The 20,938-nt window shown below is 37.6% G+C and overlaps 1 protein-coding gene across 2 annotated transcripts in view; it reads left to right on the top strand.

Annotated features, from left to right (window-relative positions):
- Positions 1-20,938, top strand: part of EPC1 (enhancer of polycomb homolog 1) — an 83,719-nt gene that overhangs the window by 61,107 nt on the left and 1,674 nt on the right. The window contains exons 5-13 of one of the 2 annotated variants that reach the window (XM_025208490.1): positions 912-1,071; positions 3,253-3,429; positions 3,523-3,612; positions 3,699-3,847; positions 4,487-4,839; positions 18,196-18,314; positions 18,396-18,482; positions 19,219-19,360; positions 19,468-19,831. In XM_025208490.1, coding sequence (XP_025064275.1) covers positions 912-1,071; positions 3,253-3,429; positions 3,523-3,612; positions 3,699-3,847; positions 4,487-4,839; positions 18,196-18,314; positions 18,396-18,482; positions 19,219-19,360; positions 19,468-19,831 — 1,641 coding nt within the window. The remainder of the gene's footprint in view (positions 1-911; positions 1,072-3,252; positions 3,430-3,522; positions 3,613-3,698; positions 3,848-4,486; positions 4,840-18,195; positions 18,315-18,395; positions 18,483-19,218; positions 19,361-19,467; positions 19,832-20,938) is intronic. The other variant, XM_006027293.3, reaches the window with a different exon arrangement.

Here is a 20,938-nt window from a genome sequence, read left to right as displayed (position 1 = left end):
GTTACTGTACTATAGGAAGGTTTTGTATATGATTAAAGAAAAAGAATAAAGAATTAAATTTGGAATCGAGTAATTTTTACCATAATAAATCTTTCCTTTCCACTTCTAAAATAAAATTGAACAAATAGAATAGAGGTTACAAATTATAGACAAGTTCAGTTGAAAACTTGGAATATTAATCTTGTTAAGGACCTAAATCAAAGAGAACCTCTATTTGTGAACAGTGAATCACAAATTACTTTATCTTTACCATTTCCCTCTCCTTTTTGTCCCTTTGGGACATGTGCTCTAACACTCCCATCATTAAGAATTCCATTGCACAGTTTTCACTTCCTTGATACCGTAGCAATTCAAAAAGGTCCTTTAATTGATCTCTGACAATAATATTGTCTAATACTAATTTTATTTTTTAAGACTGTTTTTGGGAATCAGTTGTATGGGCATGATTCTGATCTTTTAGCACACAAAGTAGAATATCAGGATTACAATTTTGTTTTTGTTTTTTAATTTCTTTATATTGAAGCTTGTAAATATTAAGATGACTTAGACAGTTTTGAAATGTCCACTATCTTTTTCCTGAATTTTAGTGCGTTGGCACAGCTTATTGGAAATGATCTCCTTTCCCTTTCATCATCTTCCTTTTCTCTCAACTCTTCAGAAGCATTTGTAGAGAGTAGTTTTAGTTTATAGGGCTTTATTCTGGGCTGTTCAGAGTCCTGTATAGTAATTTCTCTTCTGGAGTAGTAATTTTAAATTTTCTTATTTTGCCTTCCTAGGATTCTGTACTATCTCAAAGCTTCAAGAAATACTATAAATGTAAACTTACTTGTACTGTATTTTCTACAGAGTAAATGTTGCAAGAGTTCTGTTTCTGGTATTTTAAAAACTAAAATAAAACTATTTACTTTCAGGTATAATTTGGGTGACTACAACGGAGAGATCATGGCTGAAGTCATGGCACAGCGGCAGCCAATGAAACCTACCTATGCTATCCCTATCATTCCCGTTAATAATACCAGTCCATTTAAACATCAAGAGACTATGGAACTGAAGGAATTTAAAGTTAACAAGGTGAGAGAACTAGTTCTAGCCAAGTGGTTCTTACCTTAATCAGGGTAATGCTGTTGTGCATGCAGGCTGCAAAGTGTTTTAGGTTATATTAGCATGAAAGCCATGCTTTATTTTTTACTTTATTTTTCTTTAAAAATGAAAGATATGATGATACATTTTAATGCAAATCTAGAGGAGGAGACTTCCATTAAATTTCTAGTGGGATAATTGCTGTAATTTTGTGGCACTATAGGCAAGAGTACGTCATCATTTTTTTTCAGGCTCTGATTTTCATCTGATATTGGTCAGCTGTTTTTTTTCCTGTTAACTAGTTTAACTGAAAATATTATTAATAAATGCAAATTGCAAAACTTAAAAAACCCTACAGTTTTCAGAATATATACACTCAACTAGCTTCCATTTTCAGTAATTTAAAATTATTTGAACAGTTGTCATGAGAGAATTTACAATTTTCTCTTACAAATTGTTACTGCTATTGTCATTCAGGTAGTGCTTATGGGAATGTGAACTGTACATACAAAACAAAAAGCGCAAATCCTGATGAATTTTTTCAGTTGGCCTGTGAAAGTTTAGTACTCTAGCATTAAATCCAGAGCTTACTGTAATGTCCAAAGATGCCAGTCAGAATCACCTCGCCAGTATTCTAGAATAGATATTGTACAAAGACCAGCTGATTGCCCTCTGATTGATTGACTTTTGGGGACAATACTTTAATTGCAAGACTTTCCTCAGTATAGATAAAAATTTAGCCCTGCACAGCAGGTCATTTTGAATTTCACTTGGTTATCCGAGAAGGAGGGCTAGCTCTGCTAAGATTTTGATCATTTTTTTATGTATGTATGTATTTTTATTTTTTGTTGGAAGGATGCTGTTTGGCATTGTTCCCCTGCTTTGCCTGTGGCAGATTAGGATGTTGGGCCTTGTAGTTTTGTGACAGGGTTGATTGTGTAGTCTTAGTAATAAGTTAGACAAAGATTTTTATGGGATGGTTTGGATAGGGATGATGCTGCCTCGGGCAGGGATTTGCACAAGATGAACTCCAGAGATCCCTTCCAGCCATACTTTTCTTTGGTTCTAAATCCTAGGTATATTAATCCTGGTATTGAAACCTTCTAGTTATTATTCCTCATGTTCTAAAGGCTATTAGTAGGCCTATTACTTGGAGTATTTAGTATCTTTAATTAAAATATGTGCATTTCATGTTGCAGTTGGACACCCAATTAGCATTTTGTTACCTCTAGTTTTGATTTTTGTCATAAAGTATGACTATAATACCCATAGAAGAAAAATTCCCTCAAAAATGCCTGGCAGGGGAATACAAGGCAAAACTAAAATTGTAATATGTAATATATAATGTATGAAAGGCTTTTTTATAATTAGACAAGTCTTCAGAGTTATTCCTGTTGTAATGAACAAACTTGATCAAATATGCAGGTCTCCTGAATGACAGACAATGCATTGCTACTTAGAGTTGCAAGACTTTGTCCATTTATAAATGGCTGTGGATCAAGTCTCCAAGTGTTCTTTATCTGATAAGTAGCACTGTATTGCTGACCAATGTTTGATCACCCTATATCCTGTACCGTATATGCACAATATGCCTATACAACTTCCAAAAAGTAAATAGAGTACTTCTGTTAATGCTGCTTCTTAGTATGTTAAATTATTATTTTTTGGTTGTTTTTACAGATGTAACAATCTGTTTAAATCATGTTCACACAACACTGTCTGTTGGGAATGGAAGTTATTTTAGAAGATTTTAACCTTTTTAAGTAGGCATTTACATTCTGTTATAAGAACTTTGTACAGATGTTCAAAAAACTTCATATCCACAATGACCTTCTAATCCTGCCTCCTGACTCTTAATTATTAGGTTCAGGTGTCCTGTACTTTTGTTTTCTTATTTTCCCTTCCCTCCTCCCCCCCCCCCCCCCCCATGAAGATTTTATTCTTAGCTGATATAATGTCAACTGAGCAAACAGGACTTGATTCCTTCTGATGAAGGAACCAGAACCCTGAAATCTGAAACTTTGATTAATGCTGAGTCCAGAATGGTAGAGAGAGAAGTTCAGTTCAGTTTTTAGCATCTTTGCAGTAGATACTTAAAAAGCTTGTAGTTTAACCAATTTATGTTTATATTAAAGTAGTGTATTAATTCAAGTTTCTGTTATTTTCTTGAAGCAAGAGAAAGCTGATGTTATACGACCCAAAAGGAAGTATGAGAAGAAGCCCAAAGTCTTACCTTCGTCTGCTGCTGCTACTCCTCAACAGACGAGTCCTGCTGCACTGCCAGTCTTTAATGCTAAAGATCTGAATCAGTATGATTTTCCCAGCTCAGATGAAGAACCTCTCTCCCAGGTATGGCCTCTACAGTTTTCTACTGTTTTTAGGAAAAGAACAGATAACCGTCTCCATAAACTTAACAACTTTCTCTGTGTGTGTTTTTTAAAGGTCTTGTCTGGTTCCTCTGAAGCTGAGGAAGAAAATGATCCCGATGGTCCTTTTGCTTTCCGTAGGAAAGCAGGCTGTCAGTACTATGCTGTAAGTGATGCTGTCTTACAAATGTTAAAGATAGAGCATCGTTAGAAGAAATTTTATTTTTAACTATTTTTTTTAATTCTTTTAAGCCTCATTTAGACCAACCTGGCACCTGGCCATGGAGTAGTCCTAAAGAGGGAAGAGTAGGAGATGTGCGCTATAGATACTGCTTAACCACCCTTACTGTACCCCAGAGGTGTATTGGATTTGCACGAAGACGGGTCGGGCGTGGTGGAAGGTAAGCTACAACTGCTGCTTTAAAATGTGTGGAAAACTTCCCCCTCCTTTCCCTCCCCCCAGGACACAAAGGCAGAGGTATATATATAAAAGAATGACTTTTATAAATGCTGTCTTGATATTCATCTGACCTAATATTTCTGGTTTGTTTCACTGTGGACACAGCCTGATATAGTTTACTGTATCAACTAATTAAGAAATACTAAAGTGGACTAAATTTATGGACTTGTTTGTAGTCCTGAAATATGCATAGTTCTACAGTTGCCTAATGTTAATTTTTAGAGCTGAAACTTAAAAGTGGGGGGGAGGACGAAAACAATGTTGCCTAATATGCACTGTCAGAAGTTGTGCATGCAACTTACTGTAAGTCAGGGTTGAAGTGTTCATTTATTGCAGGGTTTTGAAGTGTTTTGCTTTTTCCCTCTAAAGAAGCAAATTTCTAATGCCTTATTTAAATTCATAGTTGCTGGGGCTAGAAGGGACCTTGTAGATCATCAGGTCCAGCCCCCCTGCATTTGGGCAGGAAAGACTGCTAGAATCAGATGACCCCAGTAAGATATGCGTCAAGATGCTTTTTGATTATGTTGATCTTTTTTTTACTTGGCGCTGTCTAAGTTTGCTCGCCTTTTTTTAATTTTAGGGTGCTGCTGGACAGAGCACATTCAGACTACGACAGTACGTTTCGTCAGCTGGATTTGGAAATGATTTCCTCACCACAGCACTCTTCAATCAATCAATTTGCCAATACCTCAGAAACAAATACCTCGGACACATCTTTCTCTAAAGACCTCAGTCAGATACTAGTCAATATCAAATCATGTAGATGGCGGCATTTTAGGCCTCGGACACCATCCCTACATGACAGTGACAATGATGAACTCTCCTGTAGGAAATTATACAGGGGTATAAATCGAACAGGCACAGCACAACCTGGGACCCAGACATGCAGTACCTCTATACAAAGTAAAAGTAGCAGTGGTTCAGCACACTTTGGTATGTTTATTTTGAAAAACTTATTTCTAGAAATTTTGAATTTGGTTTGGAGAATCCAAAACATTAGTTCCTCCGTATTTTTCTTTGTTGTCTATTCTAATAGTAACAGTCAATCTTTTGTTTTCTCTCTCAACCTACTATACTGAAAACTAATCCATTCATATTTTTTTTTTAACTTGGTCAATAGTGTAGTGCATTTCAAGTATGTATACAAAGGCAGCATTTGTTATATCTGATCTTAGAACTTTGTAAAGTCCACTTCTGTACAGGGTTTTTAATTTAATATAAAAGGCTATTTTAAAGACCATTATAATATTGGGATTGCCTAAGGTGAAATAAAATATAAACCTTAAACTCCAATTTTTTCATGCAGTTTACCCCTGGATACTTTTGGGAGGGAAAATAGGTGGTTTTATTTTAATGAACATGTTAAAATTCCCAGAAGGTGCTCAAACTTTTAATATATATTTTTAAGACCTGTTGAGACACTACTCTTCCCCCACAACTAATTGTGTATATTTTCTCATGTTTGGCAAAACCCTAAGAGTTGCGTCATGTTGCAACCCTAATGCTGCATCATGTCAGCAAACTCTAGTTTTATAGGCACATTATAGGAAACACATGACAGAATTAAGGATCTACCACTGGGAATGTGTGACCACCATTTTCAAACTGGAGAACTGCTGGCAAGTACCCAAATTCTTGTAGCTCAACACTGCAGTAAGTAGCACATATTTAAAACTAGCTAGGTAAAATGCATATACGACAACTCCAGCTTTTTTGATTAGTTAACACCTTGAAACACATCTGAAAAAATATCAAAAGCCAAGAATAATTAGACTCATATTCTTCAGATAGCAATAGTTTTTAGAGGTAGTTACTCATTCAGGACCTCCTAGACAGGACATTAATACCCACTTCTATTATAGCTCTCTGGCAAGTGAACAGAACCTCAGCCAGTGTTCCTGAAGACAACAGCTGTAAAGACAAAGTCATGGTTGCCTGATCATTTTCCATTGCAACAAGAGTAGTGTATTTCTGATATCCTTTCTTTTTCTCCCTGACAAACAAGACATTACCCATAATCTCATAAATGGTGTGCAATAAAATTTGATAAAAGAAGCTGTTTAGGAATGATTTCTGTTTAAGAAAAATGAAAATGGTTAAGTAGAGTTAGGGTATGATGTAATTGGCAGGAGGAATAAGTTTCCAGTTGCTGGCAATATAATGAATTTGAGATTACATTTTAATACAACTAAATCAGTTTATTGGGCATCAAAACAGTTTTCAGGCAGTTCTTAAAATTGCTTGCCAAAATAAGTATGAAGAACCCAACTAAATCTTTGTTCTCTTTACCATATTCCAGCATATCTTTAGAAGAACGCACATATGAAAATATATAAAATTCCATTTTCCATATTTTTTAGAAAAACATTATAACCAGTGATTTAAGCTCATACTTTGAAGTGGTGTGAACACTTGATCAAACCAGCAGAATTCTTCTTTGTTGCTGCCTCACATTTCCCTTCTGCTCCCCACCCCCCAGCCCTTCCCCCACGGTACCTGTTTCCTCACCTTCACAACCCTCAAAGAGTAAATGAAAGAATTCTTTTTTCCTCTTCGTATTTTGAAGTACTATGTGATTCTACTTGTATGTTCCCCTGACATTGGGTGCTACATCCTAGACTAGAATGTAGGTTTGAAGTAACTACTGCTTAAGGTTTCTGAGTGTGGTTGCTGATGACTGTATTCCCCTTAGTAGTTTGTCTAGTTGTTGAACCAGATTCAGTGTAAAGAGGAAGAAAAGACAAAAGGGTGATTTCAGAAGAAGCAGCTTGCTAGTGCTGGAAGGAAGAACTTGCTGGGGACACCAGCCAAGTTTCTAAGATAAAGAAAGACAGAAAGAGCCTGTTGGCATGTGGGCTGTAAACAGAATGTAAAATGGTTATGAGATATAGCACCTACCTGCTGGTCACCCTCATTTGAATTAGTTACAAATTTGGAGTTCAAGGTTAACATTTGTACCCATCTGTTCTTTAAAATTATTATGGAGATGATATGACATAAATGTAGGTGATTAAAATAGATCATAAAAAGCAGTCTTTCATATAACTAAGCATGTAATTAAGTGTCTATCAAATGCATTCTTCCGTGGTTGGAAGTATCTTATCATTGTAAAACACTTGTGTAGTAAATGTTCAATACTTAAAAATCATTATGGAATTTAGATTCATATATTTTATTCTGAAGCAAATTATTAATTCTAATACTTAGTGCTGCAAGAATAATGTACCATATCAAGATTTATCGAAGTCTGATTTCACGGATGTGGCTATAGTCAAATTAATTGCCATCCAAGTTTTCATTTAGAGAAGATATTAATGAAATTCTTGGGGTTATGCCTACATGCTTCTTGATAACATTATTGGAAGTTGTGTTGTTATGGGGTGCTTTTGTTTGCTTTTAAACATAAATAAATCCCTGTAGGTGGTATAACAACTTACTCTTGATAAATAGTGTCCTGGAAATTAGGTATTGAAAAGACCTGATGTATAATCCAGTTCATCTTCATGTCAGCATAGGTTTATTTTCTAGTGTTTAAATGTTCCAAAAATGGGAGCTTTTAAAGATGTTTTGTCCAGAGACATTACATTCTTTGGTGTGCATGCACCCCATATGTGAGATATTTGCTTAAATAGTTGGTCCATTAGGACTATATCTGTACCCTGCATGTCCTTTTTTATTCCCACAGCACATGATGTAAACATTAGGATAGGTTCAGTCCTGTTCATTTCTTTCTTGCCACCTGTGGCTGTAAGACGGAAGCTGTTGTTCCTGTTCTTGCACATGTTTTATTTCAAAGTTTAAAGTTTTGGAGTCTCTACAGATGCATATTCTTTTTCTGTTTGCTACTTCAATTTTGAGTGCTGGTAGGTTTTCCTGCAAGTTTGGGGGTCTTTTTTTTTATATGCAAGAGGGTCTCTAGCATCTACTTCCCCTCAACACAACACAAAATGGCAGATCGCAACATTCTGGATCTGCCAATCTTGTGAATCCGCTATGTCAAACAGTGACAGGCATCCTTGCAGCTTTGCTGTGCTTCAGTCAGTGGTATATTCTGGTGTGCTGTTCCATCTGCAAATCTTCTCCAGGAATGCTACAGAACACTAAGGAGGCAATAATTAAGCTTTCCCTCCTAGAACACTTAATGTAAGTCACCTCTGATCCAGCTAGACCATCTTGGAAAACCTTTGCATCAAGTTTATTGTACACAGCCAGCAAATTACAAGTTTTGATGCTAGATTTAAGCTTCTCTGCTGTTCTGTCACCTGTGGCTGTGATGTTTCCAGATATGTGCTACAAAGATCATTATTTCAGGCAGTAGATTTTCTAGTACCAGCAGCTTGCCCTCCTTTCCCCCGTGAGCAGCGACAGGAGCCTCTTGCCAAAGATCCAAACATTTAAGGGTGTCACTGTCTTCCATCAGGCATCCTAGTGTTAGAACCAGTCCCAAAGATCACTTCTGAAAATAATTACCATACTGCTCCTGCCACTGTCACTTACACCACTGCTCTACTGAGATCTCCTGCACTGACTGTTCTGATAGTGCTAGAACCAAACTTGGATCTCCCTGAAAAAGTCTGGGAAAGCCAGGATTTTCTTTGGTACTGGCAATAATGCATAAAATACTGGAAAGAGCAGTTTTCCTGCTGGAGCAGAACTATTCCTTACAGCCTTTAGCAGAGATAAAGCATAATAATAATGATGATGATAATCTTGCAGCCAGCATTCCACCTCAGTCCTTTGGATGGTATAGTAGGAAACAGATTGGAAGTACAAGCAGGAACGCCTCAATCTTCACGCATCTTTGGTGACAGGACACCTCATATACCCTCCCTTTACATATCATTTGACTATTGACCCTTTCAGAAAATAGACATTTCCCTTTGATGAGGGATCTGCTTCTTCTGGAGTGGTTATTGAAGTGTCTATATCAGACCCAAAATTCCTTCTTCAAGGAAGTGCTTCTTAGCACCACAGCCCTGCATGGCTGAGGAGGAGAGGAGGAATATAATAGAGTTGCACATTCACCTGAAACACTTAATTTTGCAGCTGTAATGGCTTTCTTGCTAGATAAGGTGATCGTCCTGTCAACATCTGTCTTGCTGGTTTGCTTAATGTGGTCTTCAGGCTTCTGGGTTGCAATGTGTAAGACTGTGGACTTCAGATAGCATACATTGGTAAACATCCTACATTGAGATGTCTGATAGCAATTAAGGAAGACGTGCTTAAGCCAACAAAAAAAACATGGTATATACTAACTTCTATTATAGTGATAACAAAAAGGCACAGAGCAGTACTAGGTACATAAGGGATGCAAGTACTTGTATTAGTATCCCTCCCTTACTATTCCTAGTTCAAGCCATCTAATTAGCAGGGCCAAAACAAGTCAAATATCTGAAAGAAGGACCTCAAAAAGCTGTACCTTTGCAATCCTTCTTGTTATACCTTCAGATAAGAGAAGTAACTATCCAGTGCTATTTGTTAAATAGACATTTCTTTGGAAAAGGTGCTCTCACTTTTTGAAAAGGGTAAAAGAACTGAGGTCTTATGGCAAAGAGCCAAATAACAGCTAAAACACCACTTCGGGATGCTCTTGATCTGTTTGGATACAAGTTAGAACTGTGGCAGTCTACAACTATGAAGATCTTCCTGCCTGTGAGTATTTGAAACTTTATGTAAGGTCCAGGTGACCATTGAGGATTTTGCCTTTGAAGATGATGACCTGTTTCTAAGCATCATACATGCTACTAGTATGTAAGGCTCCTTAAAAAGTCTCAAAGATTGCACTGAAGTTGTTGAACTGTCATGGCTCTTAAAAGGAGGTTCCTCAAACTTTGCCCACAAGTGATCAGACAAGCAGTAGCTCCGTGTTGCTTAATTGCCATCCTTGGAACCTACTAGGCAAAAAGAACACTCCTACTTCTTGACCTCCCCTCATTCTGCAGCTTCTGGGAAGCAGCAGCCTTGAAACACAAGTCAAGTGTCTAACCAGACTTAGGGACTCCAATTTTATCTCTTCATCCATTTTCTCTTTCCTCAATTTCTGAGATGTCTGGTCAAGGACAAATCTTGGACTGCTGGATCTTCATGATCAGCAAAAATTCCCCTAGCCAATTCCGAGCTACTCTAACCCTTTCTCTTCAGATACTCCAGGTTCAAGGGCAAACACAATTCTATTGTCATAATTTTGTAGTCACAAAAGCAGGGAATAGAAAAGCTGCTTTGCTGTCTCAATATAATTTGATAAAACAAAGATGTACCATTACCCTTGCCTTCTGAAATACTCTTCAGAATTCAGGATGCCTATTTACACATTGCAGTACTTTTAGAATACAAATGCCCAAAACTTGTAATAAGGCCTTCCTGTTAACAATACAGAGTTGTCCTTTTTGATGTCTGCATGGCTTTGTCTCTATCAAGGGTTTTTAGCAAGGTTAGTCATGGATTTTAACAAGAAAAGGAATGTACTTGCTATCACTTAGCCTAACACAAGCTGATTTAGAAAGAAACGCTGCCATAGTATGCTGGGTACACCAGGACCGACTCAGCATAGAATTCATTAGAACACTACTAGAATCCCTTTCAGCATCAGCAGATCTCCTTTGGTAGAAATTTCAAACTGTTTTAGTTTCCAGTTTTGGTTCAGTCCAATAAAGATGATGGAGAACTTTAATTTGAGTACTGGGACATGAAATCCATTGTGCTGCATGACATTGACCCTTCCAAGGCTGATTTTGATATCTATCTACCAGATGCACACAATAGAGAACAGGTGGTCATAGTCCCTCCAGAAGTTCAGTTGTCTTTAAATCATTGGCTAGACCCAGCCTAAATATGCAACAGTTCTCTTTTTATAGCCATAAAGCTGATTATCAGGGATGCCTCCACCGTGAGGTGAGAAATGCATTAATGTCCTGAAAGTTTATGGAATAAACTCTAGAGTAAGCCTTACAAGTAAGCTAGAGGTCTGTTGGATTTGTATGCAAGAGCTTTCTCCTCGTGATTGAGGGTCTGAAAAATCATTTTCTCAGGGACAGTATCACAGTGTCCATCAGCCAACAACAGTGAATCAGATCTTGACCCTCTTTGTCAGGAAGCAGTATATCACTGGACTGATGCATCAGGTCCCTGATGGCTCTAAATCTTTCTGGCCATAGGAAGAAACTGGTAAAAACTTTTCATTTAGGGTAGGCTATCTCTTTATCAGCCCTGGTAGACTTGATCCCTCAGAACAATGGCTAGATTCTCCATCTCTACCAGACAGCCCCATGCCTAGCTGCCTGGGTCTTGCCCAAGTGACTGCTACTCAAAGAAGCTGCTCTACTGCAGTATGAGATGCTTCTTAATAAAGAACACTCAACTAGGCAAATACAGAGACAAATGGCAAAGATTTTTGTCCAGGAAACATGAGCTCTTGCCAATAAAAGCCCAAAGATATGTTTAAATATAAATTAGATAATCCAGATTAAATACTGTATTTTGAACGTGCTTGGTAACAATATCCACTAATTATCCCCTAATTCAGAAACGGCTTTCAGAATTTCACAAATGGCTGGCCCATGTTTTCTTACTCCTGTTCGGTTCACCTTTATGGGACATCGCTTTTAGTGCTAATGAGACTAACAAATCCTCTGTCGATTCTTTTGCTGTGTGTTGTTTGTTATCTGTTTAAAGACAGCCTTTTGGCAGCCATCACATCAGGTAGAAAACTGGAATGAATTTTAGGCTCTCGGTGTGGGGATATGGAGCAGCATGCACAGTCATCAGGTCCTCATCAAGGGTTTCTGCTATGGTCGTCTTCCACGTTAACCAAGCTGTTCTCCTAGTTTCCTGTTGGAAATCACTCTGCTATTCATTACCAAACAGACACAACATATTGGATGTTGTGAGGACATTGGTTTATTTGGAGGAAACCAAATTGTTCAGATACGTGCAAAGACTTTGTGGCATTTGCTGGAAAAGATAAAGGGCAGCTGGTAACATAAGCAAATCTTGGACTACATTAAAACTGTTTTGTGTTCTATTAAAAAAAATACTTGGATAGGCTAGGGCTCATTCCATAGGCACCCAGGCAGCTTCCTTGGCTTATTTAGTGAATGGCCTACTCTGGAATGTGCAGAACAAGGTAAGAACATGAAGGTCAGTCCACATGTTCAACTATTATTATTGCCTGGTATATACTTAAGCAGACGTGAACTTTAGTTGGGTTATCCTGAAATCTGTTTTATAGTAGGCCTCCACTCACTGGCTACTGGTATCCAGATAACTGCATACATAGCTCGTATAAGAGTAGAATTGTGGACAATAGCTGAGAGTGGCTGCTTCCCCTCCAGTGCCTGATTCTGAGGTGTGATACATATGTGTATACATATATTCCACAAACTGAATCCTGCTGATCAGTCTTGCCCTTGATAACGTGTAATTTCAACAGGGATGGAGCATGGGTTGCAACACCCTGTCCTTCATATCCTCCACTATAGGAGGTGAGAGGATACACAAGGCAAAAGTGGATTGAATGTTATTAGTAAATGTTAAGAGTCATGAACCAAAAACATTACAAAGCCATAAGGGAAATACAGAGCATTCAAGCAAAGGACTAACACAAGAGGGATGGGAGTGAGGAGGAGAATGCAACTAGGTTACAGAAAATACAAGTACCACTGTTGAAAAGGATCCAAACTCATGTTCATGGGGTGCATTTTCACTCAAAGGTGAAACACTTGCAAAGAACCAGTTACTGTAGGGTAAGTAACCACTCTTTCTGTACTTAATATTTGCGAATTTAAAAAACATTTATAGTATTAGGCTTGGTGTATGAAATACTACATAAATCTAGGTACATCAAGCAAAACTACAATTTCAAGTTCAGTAGGCTAATTTTAACTGAGCCAAAAAAACTATAGATAGCTCATCTGTAAAAGCCTGTAGACAAATTGGTTGCACCTATAACAGTTTGAGGAAAGTGTACACTTACTAGGTCAGCTGTAGCAGGTCCTAAAAAATTGAGATATTGCACAAAACTGCCTGTCACTAAAGAGCTATTTATATTTTTGTGGACCATCATTTGTGCAGTTCTTATGACTCAAAACTGGCTGTCACCTCGCATATCTTTTTACAGTTGCAGCAGATCTCCCTACTTTTGTCAACCTCAAATGTGCAATCTTTGGTGCTTAGTTCTTTCCAGTATCCATTAGAGTGTGTGATCTGTAGCTTCAAAGTCAGTGACTAGTTCCATATACTTTCTAACTTCTAATATGCTGAGGAAGCAAAACATAAAGTTGTTTTACGAAGTTGGTGCACATTATATCCCTTTTACCTGGTAGCCCAAGACAGGTTGTCAATGTGTACCCCCGGGGGTACTTGAGAAGGCCCTAGGGGGTACGCGGGCAGGTGGGGATGAACCACCGCCCACCTGGCCAGGGGGGGCAAAAGAAGCTCACATAGTTCTGCTGCTCCACATCTGGCTCCTGGGGGTACACTGATCCAAAAAGATTGAAAACCCTTAGTCTAGGATAACTGGAGAAGGCAAGATGCTGATCTTCACTCAAATCCTGGATGAATTGCCTAACTGGAGTATTGCACTTTGACCTTGTCATGTGACAAAGGAAATAGTTGCTGAAGGTTTATTCTGCAGCTCACCAGTTTTTGCTGCAAATAGTACAGTAGGACCAGTCAATGTAGTTAATTTTTCTACAGAATGGGAAAAGCAGCTTTGAAGCAGTAACACACTTTCATTTTTGGAAAAACAATTTGAGATCCAGTTTAAGAGATTAAACTCGTTTTAAAATTCTTAACCTGACTTTTACTCTTTACACTTATGAATACAGTGTCTTGGGGGTAGGGGGGAAAATCTCTTAATCTGTTGGAGAAGGGAGGAGGAACTACAGCTGTTGCCCATGGAAAGCAAATGGGCTATCGATAGGACCTTAAGACAATTTTTTAAAGGTACAATATGCTACAAAAGTCCAGGTCATCCCACTTAAATTTATTTTATTAGATTTTGCTAAGAAATATGAAAATGATTAGATTCTTTTTACTACTAGAGCCATAACAAAACCAACTGCTTTTATAATCCTAGAAAGTTGTGGTTTATAGAAGATAGATGCAAAAATTCCAGGATGTTGCCTAGCACTATCAGAGCTAATCAATACTGCATTACTTTTAATGAAGCTTAAACAAAATACTGGTTAAAATACATAACTTTTCTAATTGCTAGGTAATAAGGTTGCTCTTCATAGTTTTGACACCTAGCCAGTCATCTGTCATGGAAAGCAGAATGAGTCTTATTTGGCTGAGCTAAGGAAGAACATGAAGTAATAAATAAAAATGTTTTACTGTGAACTTTCTGTTTTAGAATTGACAGTTTTGCTGTCTTACGTTACCTGAACCTCTTATCTCTTATTCTTTCATTATTTCCATTTTTAGTATTGGGCTTCCAGTGTGTGTTGGGAATATGAGTTTTATGCAGCACAACTTCTGATAAATCAAAAACATAATCGGAGAATTAATTCTTCTTGGAAGGGTTGGTTAGGCCTGATGTTGTTTAGGCATGCCAGGGAAAACAGACAGTGTGATATGAGAATTTTAAAAGTCCATTTATGGCCATGGTATTTATTTCCTTGCTCCTTGGATGGAAACTTGATGCCAACTAGCTTCAATGAACATGTATAAGTGAAAGATTAGGGTTCTTGTTTGTCAGATTCTGCCACATGAAAATATGGAAAACTATCAGCCATGGTTCAGTAAGCATTAATGCTAACTGTCACATTTAACAATTTTAGTCCTAAAAACAATGGTAGGAGTAGAGCTACAGGTAATAAGCTTGAGGTTATTGCACATAATTGCCTATTTGTCAAGTCTTCAAGCATGTCAGTCAGTTTTTATTTATGGAATAAGAGCTGAGAAGACACAGTTAAGTTCCAGAAGTCTACAGACCAATAGACTCTTCTGCAGATAAAAGTGACATTTTAAGAACTTATTTTTCTTTAAATTGGAATTATGGAGTTTGTCAGTGCTGCTTCATGTACTTACGGGCTCGCAAGAGATTTGTGATCTCTACACTAGTTTGGAAAGTCGGGAATTAGATCAGGAGATCTGTCAGGGACCTTAATGGGCAGAATTTGCTATTTTTTCTTTTCAGTAATATTGATCAGGCAGATCCCTTAAAAGAAAGCACAGCTTTATTGTTAGATTTGGACAAAGCATCTTGTTGGTAGCAACAAGATTGGCAACATAGACCAAAGCAAGTTAACTTGCTCATATATGAGGCTTTTGCCATGTAAAACTCACATTTTACTCATGCTGTGGGAATGAAAAATAATGTGTTTTTTGTATTCCTTTTGCAAGATTTGACTCCCAGCCATGCCCCTGTGAGAGTTTTCCTCTTATCTCTAAATTGGATGCAACAGTTGTAACACAGATGTAATGAGTCAAAAATTTTACAGCAAATCTTTGGCAGACCTGGGAAAAAACGCTTCAAGTCATGAACTGTTGGCTGCATTCGCTAAGTAGAAAAAAGAACTTTCAGTAGCACCCTGTTGTAGAGAAGGGGTAGTCAGAATGCACTGAAGCTGTAAGAAAAAGTGACAGAGTTCATCCTACTTAAACTAAGATTTTCGGGTACATCTATGGGTGTTGAACAGCCCACATCTATTGAAATTTGCAGTTCCCTTAAATCTTCCATGAAAATTGGAGCCAAAATAATCTGAAAGCTTTGCATGACAATCAGTTTTCTCTTCTCCTGCCTTTTTTAATGATGATGCAACTGTTTTGGTCCAAACTAGTATTAATGACCAGCAAGTAGATTAAATCTGATAAAGTTACAGTCAAAACGGTTGTAAAACTTCCTTCTGCCCTCAGTTTCTTATCTTGACAGTGCTTATTTATGTTGTTTTATATTCTTTCAAAATTGTATATTCAAAATGATTGGGAAATCTTTTAACTATTTAGTGTGGCACTTTGCTTCCTTAAGAAGTAGTGTCAGTAGTTAAAGGACTCTTTAGTTGAGTGTGATATTAACATACAATTTTCTGAAGGGAAATGCTGAATTCAGGGTTTGGAAGATAGAGACCCTGGCATTTTAGATGGTTTTGTTTAATATGTGTATGCAACTTAAGCTTCCTTAAAATTACTGTAAATTACTTTCAGTAATGTAAATGTTAGTTTTCAAACTTTAAGGTAAAGTTGTTGGTTTTTTCTCTCTTTTTTTCTTTTTTTTTTTTTTTTTTTCATTAGACACTATCAACACTTACAGACCATTACTTAGAACTCAGGAGGAGCCTTTTTTTTTCTTTTAACCAAATGTTTTAAGAATGAACAGGGGAAAAAAGCCTCAATCCTAGATTTCAAGAAACTCTAACTTTCTTAGCCCTTATTTGAATGACTTGTATAAATACTTAGTTTTTAAACCACTGCTATATGACAACTGATTCATGCTAATCAGAATATATAAATTAAATGCTTACAGATACAAAAATTGTTTGCAGTTTTGCAGTCTGCGCTGCTGCACACTAATATACTTGCCTTCACATAAATATATATTTGGGAATAGTGCACTAAGAGAAATGGTTCCCCTGCTGCAATATCTGTGCCTAATAATACCGACGTAGGAGGTTGTGCACATTGTATAAGTTCAGAGCTAAAAACGAGTTTCAAATAGATATCTTTGGGGTTGCTGGGACCACAGATTAATTATATTGGGTTGTTGCATCATTATTTGCTAACCTTCAAAGCAAATGTTATTTCAGCTTAGTGTATTTTAAAAGAAAATGTTGGAGGTTGATGAAACGTGGCTACATTGACCAAAAGAACTACGTTTAAAAGAGCTTTTCACATTAGAAATGTTTGTTTGACATGTTTAGTTACTACTTACAAATGTCCAAATGCTACAGTAATGGGCAGCAGTATAAAACCCTAAGATATTATGGTAATTGGGTGCTTTTTCAATACATGGTGGATCTGGAAAATCTCTAGCATGTTCAAATTCCTAATATGTTGCTGTAAATAATATTCCAGGGTGTAGGCTGGAAAAGTGAGATGTCTAGAAACCTCATTTGAATTAACATCTCTTGTGAGTCACTTTGGTTAGCTCTTTCAGTTTGTCTACGGTTCTTAAGTGTTTATTATAGCGATCTGACTTTTTTTGGAAACATTGAATATTTGTAGTCTGATAAGAGTACTAATTAAAGGAGCAAAACATTTTATGAACTCTCATTAAATCTAAGTAACAGTGACTAATTCCAGAAAGTTGGATGTTCTATTTAGTAACATACATGCCTTAGAAAGCAGTGGAGGTTTTTGCAGTAGAGAGTTACCAGTATTTATTTTGTGAGCATTCACAGAAACCTGGAGGCAGGAGGCATCGCTAAGGGGGAAATTCCCTCAGTGTGGTCTGAGCTGAAATTGAGTGGTTTCTAGCCTTTAAACTGGTAATTTGACAGTTACCAATATAGTGTGACAATTCACTATATAGATCATTTTGGGAGTACAAAATGAATCTGGGTTTCTTAAAACAATGCTCTCATAAATCGTTCAATAAAATAGTGTCATTGCTCAGACATCCCTTTATAAATCAAGAAAAACAACTTCATTCTTCCTTGCTGGTTTTTTCAAGGTTGTTTGGGGAAAATTGAGGTTTAACATCTCCTCTTGGCAAATGGATTCCTTCTTAAGAGTTTTTTAGGGGGTAAAATCCTTTCCATCAAAAACTCCATTGATGGAGTTTACTGTGCGTGGACACAATCCCCGTGAACTTCAGGGGAAGTTAAAGTGCCCACCACCTCAAAGGTGAATGCCCATGATCACATTTAACTGAAAATATGTAAAGATGAGTTTATTAAAACTGAGTCTACTACCAAATGCTAATTTCAACACAACTGAAAAAAAGTGAGGGCTCATCATTTTACAGGATAGTGTCACTTATCTGTACACAGGCCTTTTGATCTTAACTTACTATGGTAATTGCACAGTCCCTGTAGCTATATAAATCAGTCTCATGTGGTGTACCTAGATGGATTTATCCTTTAAAGTCAATTAAACTTGATTTCTTCATTTGAATATCTTGTACTAATTGCAATAAGTGTTAAATCCTCCACCACCTATAATATTACGAGGGGAAAATTTAGTTTGGACAAAACCTCTGGAGCATCATAGCCTGTTGCCATAAAGATGCATCAGGGCTCTAAAGAATTTGTGTTTATATTGAACATTTTTGTTTTGGGATTATAAGATAGATGCGTATATACACATCTACGTATTTTGATACAGTATTTTCTCATTTTATATTTTGTTCAGCATTTACAGCCGAACAATACCAGCAACATCAACAGCAACTGGCACTAATGCAGAAACAGCAGCTTGCACAAATTCATCAACAGCAAGCAAATAGTAATTCCTCTGCCAACACTTCACAGGTGAGGGATTTGTCTGTGCTATGATTTATCCCTCATTGTTTCCCACCAGGGTTCATCTCTAATTGTCAACTGTTGCCATAGAACCTTGAAACTAACCAACAGGAAAGTGGCTTTCGCCTGAATCTACATCATAGCCATTCTGTAAAGTGTTTAGAAGGGACACTGCAGGTGAGTGTGGCAGGCATTGCCTCTGCTCCCTCTTAACAAAAACAAAAAAGATGGGTGAATCAATTAAATAAAATATTCAGAGACTTGGGAATACACGTTACAAAAACCTTCACCATGTCATCCTGTTGCTGTGTGTACTTACTGTGCCTTCCCCCTTCCTTCTCCTCCCTCCCCCCCCCCCCCCCCCCCCCCCCCCCGGCCTTTCCCTATTCCTGACCCTTTTGCCATTTACCTTTCAGTAAAATTCATTAAGTTAAATCAAGTCCCCTTTATAGCTACAGAAGTAGCTTAACGTTTTTAAATATGTAATGCCTATGGTATTGATTCCCAGACCTGCAAAGGTTCAGAAGCTGCTGTTAGCCATCTGAACCTGTTTGAGCCTTCCAAAGTAATGGTTGGAAATCTTGTGAAACTGTTTCCACAAATATTCTGGAAGAATGAGCTTTTGTGTAAATACTTATTGCATTTTTGGCTCTGAACTAAAATCGCATGGTAAAACCACATGTAAGAATGTATCTAACTGTACTAAATGCTAGAAGTTCAATTTGAAAGAACAATGAGGAGTAGGTCAGTTCTTATTTTATCTGGACTGGTTTATGCATTCTTAGTTTTTGTGTCTCAGTGCACTGTGGGAACTCAGTACCCCAATGCATTGTTATGCATTATAGTTATATAGGGAAAGGACTGACCCTTTGCAGCCTCAATCACATTTTGTTTTGCCATTTTTCCCCCCTAGGGTTTTGTTTCCAAGACATTGGATTCTGTTAGTGCCCAATTTGCTGCTTCAGCTTTGGTTACATCAGAACAATTGATGGGATTCAAAATGAAGGATGATGTGGTGCTTGGCATTGGGGTGAATGGCATTCTTCAAGCCTCAGGTATGGAGCTGTGTAAATCTGCAGTCATAATGTACTTACCTTGCTTTCTTTAAATGGGTATGTGAAACTCAAGACTTGAACCTCTTCTTAATGTTCTTTTTCTGCAGGAGTATACAAGGGCTTACACCTCAGTAGTACTACACCTACAGCACTTGTACATACAAGTTCATCAACAGCAGGTTCAGCCTTGTTACAGCCTTCAAGTATAACACAGACTTCAAGTTCCCACAGTGCACTGAGTCACCAAGTAACTGCTGCCAATTCTGCAACAACTCAGGTCCTGATTGGGAACAACATTCGATTAACTGTACCCTCATCAGTTGCCACTGTAAACTCTATTACCACACTCAATGCACGACATATACCTAGGACTTTAAGTGCTGTTCCATCATCTGCCTTAAAGCTGGCTGCAACAGCGAATTGTCAGGTGCCCAAGGTTCCAGCTTCATCCTCTGTGGATGCAGTACCAAGGTAAGTTCTGGGTATGTCTAAGCTTCCTTAACATTTTGCTGTTTCTTGTAATATTTGTTTCAACTCTGAAACCTACTCTTAACCCAAAAATGATCTTTGTGCTCTGTAGGATGCTAACAAACTATGTAAAATTTGTGGGGAAAACAATGTTTCCAATTTCCTTTAAATGAGTATATCATATTCCTTATAGTAGGGGTCAGTAATCTGTGGTCCACAGGCCTGATGTGGCCTATAAAGTCATTGGATCTAGCACACAGACATGAGTCTGTAGTGGCAGGGTGTCTTTAGCTGTGGGCACTTTCCCCATGCCATTGCAGGGAGAGGCACAGGGAGGTCCTGGCACAGGCAAGTCCCAGCATCCATCTGCCTACCTCTGATCCAAGGTGGGTCATTTTGCCTTGAAGCCAGTAAAGGTAGCCTACCACTGCCTTGAAGATCTTTTCCCTTGAAGATATATTGCCAATATATAAATAATCTTAGGAAGGATCTATGTCAGTGCTTTGTCATCCAAAGATCTTCCTAGAATTGTAGCTCTGGAAAAGCTTCCAGGGAATACCTGGAGTTCTGTGTAGTGCAAAGGTTGTGGACTCTGCATTTTTTTATAATTTCCTAATAAAATGATCACACTTCATGGAGTTGGAAATAAGGCTTCACCTTATAGTCATCTGCAGTAAGTCTTAAATCATTAGCACATGGTGGGTAACTGAGCTAGTTTAACAAGTTAGCAGAATTTTTTCTAGGATTTATAAATTCTAATTATGTAATGTTTTATCATGCAATGTGGCAAAGTCTCTAGCAATATCTCTTCCCACCACCTCCCCCACCCCCACACATCCATTATAGCACTGAAACCATGACAGAAAGTTGCCATTATTGCTTTAACTGTTTCTTATCCCATGAATAGGAATGAGAGTACAGGTTAGTTTTCCTAAATGTATGCTGTTTCTAAAATACATGGGCTTGTGTATACTGTGATTCATACTTTGTCAGATTATTTTAAATTGCTGTACTTTGCAAGCACTCTAAATGTATCTTAATACAAATCTCATTCTGACATAAAGTTCTTATAACAGTTTGGGTCCATCTTTCTATCTTTTTGCTGTTTGA

The sequence above is a fragment of the Alligator sinensis genome, unplaced genomic scaffold (assembly GCF_000455745.1).
Source record: "Alligator sinensis unplaced genomic scaffold, ASM45574v1 scaffold309_2, whole genome shotgun sequence".
In the NCBI taxonomy this organism is placed as follows: domain Eukaryota; kingdom Metazoa; phylum Chordata; order Crocodylia; family Alligatoridae; genus Alligator; species Alligator sinensis.
This window is presented reverse-complemented; position numbering and strand designations above follow the sequence as displayed.